General features: G+C 36.3%; 1 protein-coding gene across 2 annotated transcripts in view; it reads right to left on the bottom strand.

Annotated features, from left to right (window-relative positions):
- Window positions 1-15,161, bottom strand: part of SPRED1 (sprouty related EVH1 domain containing 1) — a 58,836-nt gene that overhangs the window by 25,130 nt on the left and 18,545 nt on the right. For both annotated transcript variants that reach the window (XR_005954541.1, XM_041459931.1), the window contains exon 2: window positions 1,457-1,631. Coding sequence is in view for 1 of the 2 variants with exons in the window: in XM_041459931.1 (XP_041315865.1) it covers window positions 1,457-1,631 (175 nt within the window). In the remaining variant the exon portion in view is untranslated. The remainder of the gene's footprint in view (window positions 1-1,456; window positions 1,632-15,161) is intronic.

Below are 15,161 nucleotides of genomic sequence, written 5' to 3'. Positions count from 1 at the left end.
AGGAAGACAGATGGACACAGGATGGGACACACACAAAAAACCAAAACCAAAACAAACTGTTCAAGACAATAAAGGTTTGGAAAACATATTCATGCTAACATGAGCTTGATTTTAGACAGGAAGAGGAGCAGAAACATTTAAAACCTTCTACCAGAAGTGGAAACAAAACAAGTCTTGCCTAGGGGAAATGGGAGAGAGGACACTGCAAACAGATCAGGACACTGATGACCGGACATTTTTATATGCATGCAGGCAAAACAATAAACCAGTCTCTACTTCACAGCATTTTATTATTCTTAAGGCAAGCTGTGAATATTCCAAGTATTAAGAATTAAGAAAAAATTATCAAGTATCTCTAAATGCAATTAAGTTTCTCAAAGAGCCTCAACAAGGCTAAAAAAAGTTCTAAAGGGAACTGCTGCAAAGTGAGGAAGGAACTGCAGGTGCACGTAGCTGTGCGGGAACACAGGGTACTCTGCTAATCGCACTACGCCCCACTGAAACAACTGAGTCAGCAGAATTTCTATTTATATGCTCTCTTCCTACAACAGTCACAGTCAAGGCAGAAAACTCAGCAGTCCTGCCTCAGAGAAGAAACTGGTGTGCTTGAGGAAGGGTCAGCAGTACAGTATAAGTAATTCTGTCTTTTAAGCTTACAGAAGAGTCAATGTTCATTTGCAGAAAAGAAGAAATTCTTGAAAAAAGTTATTAAGATGGAGCTTTTGTGCCTTCTCTACTTCTCTTTGTTTCCACAGTAAAACAGCCCCATTCAGAAATCTGTTTGCCATACAAGTAACCAAGCAATCTAGTAAGCCCATTTTGTCTTCCTTAGGTCTGCATATAGAAATGGCTGAGATCCTGCACCACTTTTCCTTTTGTGAGGCTGATTTCATGATGCCTCTTAAGAGATGTTTATTACTGGTATTTTATGTAAGGTAGCTGATGAATGAATACTGTCTATTCATCAAACCAGGCCAATTCTTGAACCTGTCAGCTTCATGCTGTCTTTCAATATGAAGTTGGTCTCATGTAAAATGGCTTATTTTTGTCATAGCCATTTTCCACAGCTAACCAAATCACTGCTGCGCAATTCCACTTGGTTTCATGTTCTTAATAAAATACTGCATTTAGGAGGAGTGTTGGAAATGAGAATCACTAGTATAGAAACAAGATTTAACTCTAATCTTTCATCGGAAGAAAAATTAATAGCAAATTTTTTCCCAAAATGTATGGAGAGTTCCTAAAAAAAATCACTGCGCTTGATTCTAAAAAAAGGGGAATCAAAACCAAATAACTGGCTCTTTTGGTACACAATCATTGATATAGAGAAGTTCAGCAGCAGCATTAGACTGAGACTATAAATTTACTTTGTAGCCTATAGGCAGTAATAAGCAAGCATCTATACCTATGTCCCATATAGTTTTAATATCATCATTAAATAGATAAAAATTGTTACCGTTTTATCCCTGAGTCGTTCTCCATGGATAAGAAAATCAGCACAGCTATTCTCTTCTTGGGGAATGACTTTGAAGACTGTGACACAGCTTAGTCCACCCCCTCCAAGTGGTAACCATCCACCACTTGAGTCATCCCGGGTCATCACCACAGCTCGCACTCGTGCATAACTATTACTGAAAGAGAAGCAAAAGAAGAAATTATTTTTCCACAAACATAAACAACCTAAGTCTAGTAAAAAACAAAACAAAACCAACAAACCCACAACCAAGTTCACAATAATTAGCACTGTCTTTCCACAAACATCACCTACAAGAAAACAATTTAAGACCACCCTCTAAAAAATGTTCATCTTTGTTTTTGTGCCTTCATTGGGACTTCTCAGAGGTTGTGATCTTTTGTAAAGAGGCTTAACCAGAGAACATAGTTGCCAAATCAAAACGCATATTCTTCCAAAAACTTTACACTCAATGATCTAGCTAGAGGGCCAGAAAGAAAATACAAATCAACTCCTGATTTATTTTAGACTAATCATGAAGCCAGTCAGCCACCATGAAATTGCACAGAAAAGAGAATGAGAAAACAGAAAGAGGTCAGGCCTTCTGTCACTGAAATCTAAACAAGAACAGGATTCTAGCCAGAAACCCTGATTCCCTTCATCCATCCCTCCTCCCCATGAATATAACTCGTTCTTTGCAAGGGTAGGTCAGGACACACACAGTGGGGTTTGAAAACAGAACCAGTTACAACTACTTAAAATCCATGTTTGCAGTGTCTACTTGCCACTTCTCTCCTGTATTTGCATCATACGTAAAATTACTTTAATTTTACAAACGAACATATTTTCCCATCATTTCGTATTTTTATAAAATAGAAAAGTTATTGCCACGTCATTACTTAAATACCAAACTCCAGAGTATTGGAAAAAGAGGTTTTGGTCATTTCCCTCTCTCTCTGCTCTTCGTTTTTTCTTTTACATTAAATGAAAACTTTTGGTTATGAATTTGTCACTATATCACTTGGAAAACCCCATGGTTTGCCAAGGATGTTATAAGATGCTATATTTGAAATGCAGTTTACTGGATGAATGTAGCAGTTGGTGATTTAACATTTCAACACCTTAAAATAAGGTGGTATCTTTTTGCAACATATTCCTGATTGTGGGTTTAAGTATTTATGCCACTTAGCACCAGTGATGTCAAATTTAAGGGCTGAAGAAGAAATATTAGAAGAGATCAAAGTTGTTCCTTCTATATTTGAGATAAAACTATTCATGAAGCTGTTGCACATTTAAAAGATCACTGCTTTATTTCCAACACCCCCCGAAAATCCCCAAAATAACAAAGGTAGGCTTTTTTGCATAATTAATATATTACATTATCACACACATGTATGATTCAAAATATGATTCACTTGTGTGTGTATATATATACACACAAACACACTTATATATAAGAATTTTGCTGCAAGCATGTAAAGCCTAAGCACATAATGGTTTGTAAAATGGAAAATTTTACAAGACTGTAAATTTTCAGCTTATAGGCAGCTGTATTTAGCTTGCTGCCTCTGAGCAAAGCCCCCTCCTCTCTCTAAACCTCATAGTTAAAATGACGGTTCAGTCAATGTTGCTCACCATTTCTTTACCAACATCTTTTAGTTAAGTACTCAAACACAGCAGACAAATATAATAAAGAAAAATCCAATCCTTCACGGTATGCATCTATCACAATTCTAATATTTGCAAATACAACTGGCTACATCTCATGCTGAATAATATTACTGAAAGTTGAATCATTCATTCACTGGTCTCTATCACTGTGTTTCACTCAGAGCTAAGGTCAGACTGTAGCTGTGCACTTCATACACAGGTAGTCTTTCATCTCATTCCTCTCAGAAGAGCCTCTTCTGACAGAAACTGAGGACTCCAGGACTCTCCTCTAAACCAGTAAGACGTAGGACGTATGATTGGTTAAGCCTAAAAACTGTCTTTGCTATTCTCAATTTAAGTGAACCACAAATTCAGCTTTTAAGTTTTTCACTCTTTAAACTTGGTTGCAAATCTCAATATTAGAGCTTTTTTTTTGTATATCAACCGACTGCAGCAAGAATTCAGTTAAAGAGAACTTCCCTTAGGCTACATGAGAAAAACCTACAACATTAATTTTTTCTTAAAATGGAAGTTCACACTCCACACGCATTTTCTTTCCAAGAACTGCTAAGAAGAAGCAAAGACAGAGAGTTAAGCTACTTCCATTCAATAGAATTCTCTGTCAGTGTTGGGGTTTTCCCATTGTCCTATGGTCTAGTTAACAATTGTGTGATTTGCTTTTCATATATTCCAAATGAATGTTTTACATATATATCCTTTCAAATATTTTAGAAACTACTATCAATTCCGCTTCATTAGTGCAAAATAAAATTCCCCAAAAGGTAATATTTAATGAACAAACTTTTAAACTGAAACAAGACAGTTTTTCCATATAACCACCCTGTAGATTAACTAGACAAATCCTGTACTTGTAAAAATGCCTCAGTCTACAAAGAGATTTTTTATGTTTCTGTTGGTAGTTGTTTTTTAATATTTTTTTTATATTTGAATGGAACTCACAATTGGTAACAATAGCTATTTTTAGCCACAACACAAGCTGGTTTGCAATTAACCAGAATGCAGCGGCAGGCCCTATAAATGATTCCCATTTCCAAAATCCTCTGCAAACAAAACAGGATCTGCATGTCACACTCTGGCACTACAAAAGCACTTGGAAGTCTTGTATCTGTAAGCATTATAGCCCTATCTACCCTTGGGAACTTTAGAACAAATTGTTAAAACAGCTGGTGTACCTTAGCAGCAGGAAAAAGGGCAGACAAGGATCTAGTGTTTTCCTAACACAGCCTAAGGTTTTTACCTACTCTTGCATGTTTAGCAGCTCTATCAGGAATACCTGAACAAAAGCAAGGCAATCAGTTGAGCATTGCTCTTACAAAGCCTTTTACCAGAGCTACCACAAGAGTATGACATGGAGCATGAAGGCAGCATTGCAATAGCAGGTCCAAAGCTACTGTACTGAAGCCAGCCTTTCCTGAGACTCCCTGGTTCTGGCTGGGACCCTCAGCTCAACAACTAAGGAACAAACCTGCTTTTGGTGGCTGGGGAAGTAATACAATCATAAAAAAGGGGAAGAGACATTAGGGATAGTGGGGAAGCAGCCATCTTCTTGCTTCACATATATTTTAACCTAGTTTCAACAGTATGCAAATCTTCTCTCTTCTAATTCATATTAAACATTGCCATTCTTCTACTTGTACTGCATTTTGCACATTTCTATTTTAATATAGGACTGAAAACCAAAAGTGATTTCAGAAATGTTGCTTGAAGTGATTGTATTGTAATTGCAAATTCTTTTTTTTAGTACCATACAGCTACAAGTGTTACCATCAAGAAACCTGAATCTGCAAGTGGAATTATAAACTGAACCATAAGAGAAACTGACTCTTTCAGCTTTGGTAAAAATATTTAGAATTATAATTTCTTTCAAAGCTGGAAAGCAGATTTGAAGAAAAGGACCTCAAGTTTCATACAGACACCTAGCTTAACACAAGCCAAAAACATGCCCTTGGGACAAAAAAGGCCAACAATTTCACCAGCAGGTCACAGGGGCCAATCCTCTGTCTCTACTCAGCCCTACTGAGGCCACATCTGGAGAGCTTTGTTCAGTGCTGGGCTTTCCAGTACACAAGACGCATGGACCCTGGAGTGGGTACAGCAGAGTGCAACAAAAATGATTAAGAGACTGAAGCATCCATCATATGAGGGAAGGCTGAGAGAGCTGGGACATCTTAGATGGAAGAAGAAAAGACTTGTGGGTATTTTTTTAGTGTATACAAATAGCTCAAGGGAGGGTGCAAAGAGGATAGACAGAGGCTCTTTTCAGTGGTGCCCAGTGAGAGCACCAGTGACAACCGACACAAACTGAAACACAGGAAGTTCCATCTGAACATCAGCAACCCCTTCTTCACTGTGAGGGTACCTGAGTACCGACACAGGTTATCCAGAGAAATTGTGGAGTCTCCATCCTTGGAGAGCTCCAAAATCCATCTGGACACCGTCCCAGGTAAGCAGATTTAGGTGACCCTTCCTTGAGCAGCAGGGAAGATGACAACCAGAGATGCCCTCCAATCTCAATTATTCTTTCTTTTCTTTAATATCATATTTCAAAGCACAGCAATTTCAATAAAATACAACTTCATAAATATATGGGTTAATTTAGAAGAATTCATGATACTTTGAAGCAAGAGCTGTCTCTGGGCAAACTGCTATTTAAACACTTCTGACAAGACTAAGGGGGAAAAAAAAGGCATTCTGAAAAATCATGACACACTCTGCTATGAAATTACACTATCTTTGCTGGCACCCACGTAACAGCTCCAGGCTGGTCTTTAAATATGAAATGGTCATGGATCAAGGCTCTTTACCTTTGACTGGCAATTTACACACATACTTTACTCCCTCCAATTTCTGGTGCAATGTACTTTTGTGTTTGTAGCCTTACCAAAAGAGCATATATTGGCTTTTTATGGTTCTTATTATCCAAACAGCTTAGCAGAAGACTTCATGATTCCCAGCTAGAGAAGTGCTTGAGTACATGCATGTCCACATACCAAAAGGTACTGTCAGATCACTAAGCTAAAGTCTGTTTCACTTGCAGTTAGCATTTTTTGAGTATTGACTCAGTACAGAAAGAAAAATAATGTCACAAATACCAGATGACCTTATTGGTACAGTGCTGATGTTATAAACCCTTCATTACTAAAGGTTTAGAGAATGAGTGTCACTGGCACAAAATATTAATGACTTACCTAGAACAGGAGATGCAAATGTAGCACAAGAAGACATAATTTACATCAAGACATAATTTACATCAAGAAAATGCATGACAGCATATGTTCTTATTTTTTGATGAAGAGGATATTGCCATAATAACAGCTACTAAATGAGGCTTTGCTTAACACGTCTGTTACCTTTCTCCTCTCAAAATTATATCAACAAATCAGAATATACACCAAACTCTTACACTGGTAGAATGCAAGACTTGTCAGATTTTATCCTTTAAAAAGAAGCAAGAGGTATTCCTCACAATAAACAGCAAATGTGCATGGCTACTGTGCCTAGGAAGTTTACGTCTTTGAGGAGTTTAGCAAGGAAAAACATGGATTTCTAGAAGGAATACAGACAAATGCTATTACACTTAGGATATTGGTAACCACATCGATTTACTGAAGAGCTCTGGATTTTGTTAAAAAAACCTGAATGGAACATTCTGCTCAAACAACAAACCCCAAAAAAGCAACAAAACAAAACAATAAGAAGAAAATCTATTTACAGAAACCTGAGCTATCAAGCAAAATAGCTTGAACCCAAAATGGCAAAAGGAAAAAGCTACATGGGAAACAGTATTACGTAAGGAAGGGATAACTGGTATCCTGAAAGAGTCGAAAATACATGATTACAACTATTATTTAGTAGAAGAGGCTCATAAAACAAGCTGTTTAACAGTGCACCTACTATTCAAAAGGGAAAATGAGACACAAATGAAAAAGTGTCAAAATACTATATTGCTCTCATGAAGTTTTCTTTTGGACATAATATAAGAATAATTTAGAAAAATTTAAAATTAGGAAAGGGGTTATAGTGTTCCTATTTGAATACAGACAATTCAAGATTTATGTCCATGTAAAATAATCAATGCTGCAAGGAAGAATGGCTGTAGCTGTAAGCTCTTTTACAAAGCGCAAGAACATATGAAGAACGGGGAAGCTGTTAAGATTTGAAACCGAACAAAATTACATATAAAGTACATATCTGACATTTATATGAAAAACATTTTAGCCCTGTTCCCCAACATTTTCTCTTCTTTGATAATTGTAGCTAGTTTCTACTACTTCTGTATGTCATTCATGAGGGTTGGTTAAATGAAATTATATTTTATCACACTAAAGATTACAACACATACTTGGATTCTATCCCTTTTAAAGAAACTGCCTTCTGAAGGCCTAAGTTTTCATAAGACAAAGAGTTCTGTAACACCATCTGGTCAAGGCACATTACTTAGAAAATGGCATCTAATATAAAATGCACAATCAAGTAAAAAACCCAAACAAACTTATTTTTCTTTCTACCCTTCCCCACAAAAATTAAAAAGACTGAAGGCAGCATTCAAAGGTGGCTCTACAGGTTTTGGACACATGTAGCAGAACTAAATAAATAGCATATAATATGTAATTCTCCTTTGTAGTAGTTTATGAGATAAAATGGACATGGAAGATGCTTCTTGACCACTTCCACAGCTGCCTGTTCACAACAGAGCACTGCTGGTACCAAGAACTCCTGGATTAAATTCCATCCAGTTTTAGGCAGATGCATAACATAATTCGAGTGGTCAGATCCTGGTACTCATACACCCTCCAAGTTTAATGAGTTTTCTTCCAGAAAACCCTAAATTTTCCTTATTTTTAAATGCTGACAGCCATAACTCCAGAAATATCCATTCTCTATTCTAGCCTGTCTTCCCTTCTCTGCATATATTCTCATAGTTTTTGCTTCTTCCTTACCTGAGAATTTCTGAACATGCACAGGAATCTCTTCATTCCATTTATAGCACAGAACTGCCTGTACCCTCTTTTAATTCTGTGAAATCATTACTTGTTTCTTACCAAGCTATTGGGTACTGATGCCATGTATTAATTCTGATTTGCTTACCATGGAAACATGTAGAGAATGATGGAAGAGTCCACAAATGAAAAGAGGTTTAGTTTGGCTGTTTTTAAGTGAGAAAAGTTACCATTTCTTTCCAACCTTGCAAAAACAAAGAAACATCTAAAGAAACGATGGAACACAAGCTTTTCATTTTCTTGAGCTCCTTAGCAAACAAGCACAAGTCTGCAGCCTAAGGCAGATTCCACTGAAACTAAGACAACTTGACACTTCCAGTAAATTTCATCAGACAACACCATCCAGTCCAGTTTGTTTTTTGTTTTTTTTTAAGATGAACCTTTCGGATTCAATTGCACTTTTCATTTTCCTGGGAATACTACCATTTAGGACAACAATTTATGGAAAGATTTTGGGTAATATTTGTATCTGAACAGGTCAGAATTTTCTCTTCTCTCACAGCCATTGTCCTCCAGTCTTATATGCTCACAAAGTCCAAGTATGAAGTATGCAAGTGCAATTAGATCACTCTCATTGTCAAAGCTGATCATCTAGCCACCGAGGTTATGGATTTCAGGACTGGAAACCCTGTTAACAAATGTGAATACATTAATCAACAAGCCATTTTGTAATAAAGTTCTAGACTACTAAAATAAGATGAAGGTAACTGACACATTCCTTATGAACAATTTTAACTACCCTAAGGTACAACAGACTGTACTAAGTATATTATTTTCCAACAAGCACCTGTGTACTTTTTTCCCACTGCTTGTTGTATTTAGGAATAATACTCCACAAATGCTCAGATAACTATTATTTTCCTCCTAAGAACTTAGATAGCAGAAATAAAGGACAAAGCTTTTATACTTTCACAAACAGGTCAGAAAACATTATCACAGATTTTTTGTATTTACCCTGCCTGAATTTCTGTCAGGTCATCCTGGTCTATAGACCCTTTGGGCCAGAGAGCATCTGTAATGAGCATAATCCAATGAAGCCCAGAGTTGCTTGTTGGCGTACAGAGCTTAGGGGGTGAACTGCTACATACTCTTTAACTTTTGGCAATGCATTATGGAAGAAAAAAGCATCAGACCTACTGAGCTTACTCACCTAAAATAATACTTGATATTAGGTAGGCAAGCACAAAAACTAAATTTTATTCTTCTCACATTAAAAGAAATTTCTAATAGGTACAGGTAATTTCTGGCATGCATTTCCCACTCAGCCTGCACAGAAAAGGAACAGAAACCTGGAACCAAATAAAGCATATCCACACTTATAAAAATACTCAAACAGCCTTGCTGAGCTGTGAGATTGCTAATGAATATTGTATACAAGAAACATTCATGTGTTTAAACCCATGTGAATTTAAACTGTAGCATCATTCATTGACACTGTTAAATCTAAAGTTTGTCTTAACATTTACACTGACGTGGCTTTTCAAGCACTTTAACCACGTATGAAAGCGATCTTGCAAGGTAAATTATATTCTAAGAAAATCCCTAATGCTAAATTTCTCCTTTTAACATAATAAAAAAACCAATGAACATCCAAAAGGACGTTTCGAACATACACAAATGGACAAATCATCAATGTCTGCACTAACAAAACACAGACTACAAATCAAACTGCAAAATGCTTAACAACACCAAAGTCAAAGTAAAAAAGAAAGTCCAAATGAGCCTTAAGAAAGAAGCTTGTGAACTTACAGAATCTTTTTAAAGGTGTATGTTCACTGACCAAAAAAAGAAGTTACCATTCCCTTGCTACACAGCACCACATTTCATGGCTTGAACCAGTCTTTTCTGTAGTTTTAACAAACCATGAATATTTCAGAGAGAGGAAGTAAATGGAAATAAACAAGGGAAAGACAAATGCAAATACTTCTGTTACAACAGTCCCTCAAACCAGAAAAAAACAAAATATTAATATGATTACACAAAATGTTTCAATGGTATGCCCTTTATGTTTGTCACACATCCACATGAACAATGTAACTTACATAGCCATTATATAATTGTATTACTATATTTGATAATCTCAGTAATAATTAGCAGCCTAACCAGCAGTCTAAGCATAGAAATAGGTGACCCATGGACCCTAAGGTCAGAACATATGAATTTTAACAGCACATCCCAAAAAATGTGCAACTGTGCCTTGGTTTACTACGTTCCCCATTCCAATTACTGCTAAAGCATAATTCTTGCCCAGTTTCTACAAAAAACTGCATGTAATGAATGCATGGGTCGTGTATGAACATAACACAGAGACAAGCAATAATAAGGCACTGCAAGGCCTCGGAGTTCAAAATGAAGATTATTTAAGTTCCATTACTTGCTGCTTTTCCAAAAGAAAAGTTTAGAAACTTGTTAAGCAACTGCACAGAAAACTAATAAAGAGTACACTTATGCATTCCCCTTCCACACCAAATATGTAATAAACCAAAATAAGAACAAATCCACACTTTATAAATTATAGTCATGAGAACTCCTACAACGATCATTGAATCTCTGTCTATTCAGCAACTTAAAAGGGATCCATCAGATACATTTTCCTTGTTTTGGCAACAACACAACTCTAAACAAAGGGTTACAACAGAAATGATGAGATAATGAGATAATTTAGTGTTATAATCACATCTCCTTGTTTCCTTTTTGGACTTTTAAAACCATTAATACCATTAGAAGGATAATGGCCTTAAACTGATGAAGGATAGGCTTAGATATTAGGGAGAAGTTCTTTACTGTGAATGTGGTGAGGCACAGGAACAGGTTTCCCACAAAAGTGGTGAATGCTCCATTTCTGGAAGTGTTCAAGGGTGCCTTGGATGGGGCTTTGAGCAACCTGGTCTAGTGGAAAATGCCCCTGCCCAAATCTTCCACTAGATGACCTCTGGGCTCTCTCTGAATGAAAATCATTACATGATGAAATAAGGGTGGAACTTCACCCTATGGAAGAAATTCTGAAAAAGGTGATGGAGACAGATAAGTCAAACTACACAAAATACATGATTCGAGTACCAAGCCAGCAAGTGCAACATTGTACAATGCAAGCTCAAAACAGTTAAATTGAGTTGGAAGAGAAGAAAGACTCTTCTCTAGTCATGCAGCAATTCCTAGTCACATTCATTTGCCTATAAGTTCAATAATATTGGGAGGAATGGATAAAAGACTTTTTTAATCAGTAAGTTCTTAGAAATAGTAATACCAATAAAGAGAAGTGACTATGTGAGTAAAAGAATTTTAGAACTGTCACTGCACTTTCAGATACCATTAGGTAGCTAAATCCTTGTAGCTCATCCTTGTTTTCTTCACCCTTGTGTTGACTGAGAAGTGTTTTGTGCCCAGTACTCAATAAAACCATCTGCATGAGGCATTTTCACAGAAGACTGAGTAAAAACCTAATATTGCCTATTCTGCTTAAAAAGATGATAAAAAGAACCAAACAAAAAACAGCTGACAGAGTTGTTTCTTTAGGAAGCACAAAAAAAAAAAAAAATTAAGGGGAAGAAGAGGGAGCTAAAATGTCAGAACTCAAGTAACCAAAGTGAAGCAATAGATGCTTCAAAAGTCAGTGATATTAAAAGATTGGGGGAAAAAATATGGTTTCTATAAATTGTCAGCTGCCAAGTAAATAACAGTAGTGGAGAGAAAAAAAAGGAGAGAAAAAAATAAGGGATGCTGAAGAAATAGGGAAGAGAAAAGAAACAGTATCTCCTTTTCCCAAACAAAAAGCAGACACATGAGGAAAAACTAGGTGCCTTTCAATGACAAGCATAATCACAATGCACATCATTGTTTAACATGCAACTGTTATGCTATGGCTTTTTATAATACACTGATTTTTTTTTTCATGGATTAAAAGGGCAGTATGAAATCTTGTAGCCAAATTTAAGTTAGGAAAATATTGGTTAGATTGGTTGCAATTAAAAAACCCAGAGTAAGATAGAAATTTTTAATTTTAAATTGTTTATTCATTAAGTCATTTTCAGCAAAAACAAGTTATTGTATCAAAATCTATACCATATTAACAGTTTTAACAGGTGGAAAACTAGTAAGCATCACAGAGAAGTGGAAAGAATGGTTTTAAGAAGCATTTCCAAAGTGTAAGCAGAGATGGCTGAAGATGCAGAGCAATCAGATTTCTTTGAATCTTTCCTGAAACTCCTCTCTGCAGCATGATCTCGGGAGGTCCTTTAACAGACACCTGTGCACTTGTGAGAGAACACAAAACCTACTGACAGTTCTACACTATCTTGTGCTAATAAATCCAAGGCAACTTGCATACCTATGCTACAATTATCGTTCTCAGCACTTTAAAGTAATGTGATCTGGCACTGCTGCCAGAAGCATTCTCCATCCTTCTCTTGCCCTGATCATTTATTTCTACATGCACTTTCTCCACCGCTTCTGCAGCTCTGCAGTGATTGGCATTGGGAAAGCTGATGGGAATCAAGAATAATCCAGAAGAAAGAGCCACTTCAATCCAGAACAATTATCCAACCTTGATCAGTAAATTACAGCCCAGTTGGAGCTTGCCTGCTACTCTACATATTACATATGTATTTTGTATTGTATTACATTATTACATTATTTGTATGTATTACATTACTTATGTATTTTGAGATTGGGACACAACTAACAATATGAACACCCAGGATTTAAGTCACAAAGTTTGGCACATTTGACCTTTTCCTGCAGTATAAACACAAAGAGAAAATCTAATTATCAAGTTTTTTTGCTTCATATGTGAGGAATTATGAGGACCAAACATATAAAAAAAGTAATGGGAAAAAAGATTCTTTCTCTGAATTCTTACTGTGAGAGGTTTTGGCCCTCCTTTGGTTAAACCCAGTTTACATGCTAACAAATCAAACCACTTCCTTTATGTAATGACTGAATACACAAAAGGAAAGCACCCTTGATTCCAGAACGTGCAAAGGGATTAACTCTGGTAGCACAGAAAATAGGTATTCTGAATACTAAGAAGTTCATCCCTTAATGTAGTGAAACAACAATTGTCATGAAATACAATTGAAAATACATCACAAGAAGAGGATCAATTAAAAGCACATATAACCTGCATGTAACTTTAAATCTGTGTATCATTAATCTACACAAAACCTAATATTTTCAGCGCAGATATAAAAGAAATGAGTACTACCTTTCTGCACATTAAAACATTGATAAAGCATATATGGCCAACCTTTTATACTAATAAACCAATAATTTTACAGTAAATTAGCACTAAAGATAGTTCTACTGTATGAATTTAGAAGTCTGAAAGCAAACCACCATAAGTGTCAGGAAGGGTTAGGAGTATTCAGTCTGGATCTTTTCACTGGAAAGGAATTATAGCAGCCTCTGTTTGTAAGAAGTTTAATATACAGCAGAAAAATGTGATTTGCCTGAAGTGATTTATCACCTCATCTTCATTGATGCATAGTCACCAATACTCAAGGAAATATTACCCAGAAAAGGTTTTACAATAGAAAAGTAGCCTTCAAAAACAGCCTAGAAAAAATTCACTTGGCAATTGAACCTTTTCTGCTATAAAACATTTATTCACAATAAAGAAAAACAAAAACTGATTAAATGACCATGCTGCTAACTAACTACTTGTTAAGGAGATACTTTAAATTGAGATTAGTCAATTTATTGCTAAAACACATTTTTCAACCACAGTACTACTGGCATCATGAGCTACTTTTGCTTGTAAACATTTCCCCCCCACCCCCTTGCTCATGCTCCTGCATTATTATGCCAAGCACATAAGGGAGAGGAAATACAAATCTCCTCTCTACAAAAAAGGAAGAAGAAAAAAAAAGCCCCAAACATGAAAACACCACAAGCTTTGCAGCTATTCATCCTTTAATAAGCATCATTACTTAGAAAAAGTTATTCAGTATTTCCTGAGAATGCAAGGAAATAATACAAAATCCACAGATTTGAAACTTTAACATGGGGTTCCAGTAAACTGGCACTCAAAAGAAAAGACTGCACTCATGTAAGCCTTTTGACACAGACAGACGATGCATCTCCAGGAGACAAATTAAAGGGTGATGCTCCATTGAACAGCTATGTGACAGGAGTACACTGTACTATGCATAGCACACAAATGCTATGTAGATCCCTCATTTTTTGAATTCTTTATTAATTGCAAGATGTTATTCATAGGAGATGTCTGAGCAGCCGTAAATGCAGAGCTGTATCAGTGATTCAGCATCTGTAGGTCTGCAGCAAAAATTATTTGCTTTTATGGGATAATGGGAAAGCAGCTAAACCTCTGCACATAAATCCAGCCTGAACTCCTACCCCTTTTCTCCTCCAGTCTTGGGGTACAATTCTCCTACCTCCTTTGTGTTAACTTAAATCAGTACACAACTGTAAAGAAAACTAGTTGTAAAACCAAAACAGAAAACCCATCCTCCCAAAAAGATTGTTCTGATGGATCAGTGCCCCAACTTACCTTCAGTCATGTGCCCCCTATGTCTAGGGCCAAGGCACTGAATGCCAACTACACCTTTCAATGGCAGCTCAAAACTATATTTCATCATTAGAAATGCAGGTTTGCATAGGTTTTTAAAGACTTATCTAAAATATTCATTTTTGTGGACACATGCATGTATAAAATAGTTTTTTTATCCACAGGAAAGCCACAGAAGTTGCTCTATAGTCTACACATTTTTTTAAATTCTACATAGACTACCTGTTTACTACTTGTTTACTACTTTAACTCAGTAAAGCTGTAAAGATTTAAATCAGACTGAAACTGATGACCAATATCCTAGCCATTTGTCCAACATAAAAATTCATTTGTTCCTCCTGAACACTCTGGGAACAAATAACATTACTCCTTTGCTTTAAGGGACCCAGAAACCACGAAAAAAATTCTGTTGCATTTGGCATATTTCAATCACTTTCGATCTATTTATGCACATACTTCCTAGGTGTGAACCCTAGGAAAGTCTCATTCAGTCAGGATACTGCTACAGCAG

Source organism: Pyrgilauda ruficollis, unplaced genomic scaffold (genome assembly GCF_017590135.1).
Source record: "Pyrgilauda ruficollis isolate IOZ18807 unplaced genomic scaffold, ASM1759013v1 scaffold14, whole genome shotgun sequence".
NCBI lineage: Eukaryota > Metazoa > Chordata > Aves > Passeriformes > Passeridae > Pyrgilauda > Pyrgilauda ruficollis.
This window is presented reverse-complemented; position numbering and strand designations above follow the sequence as displayed.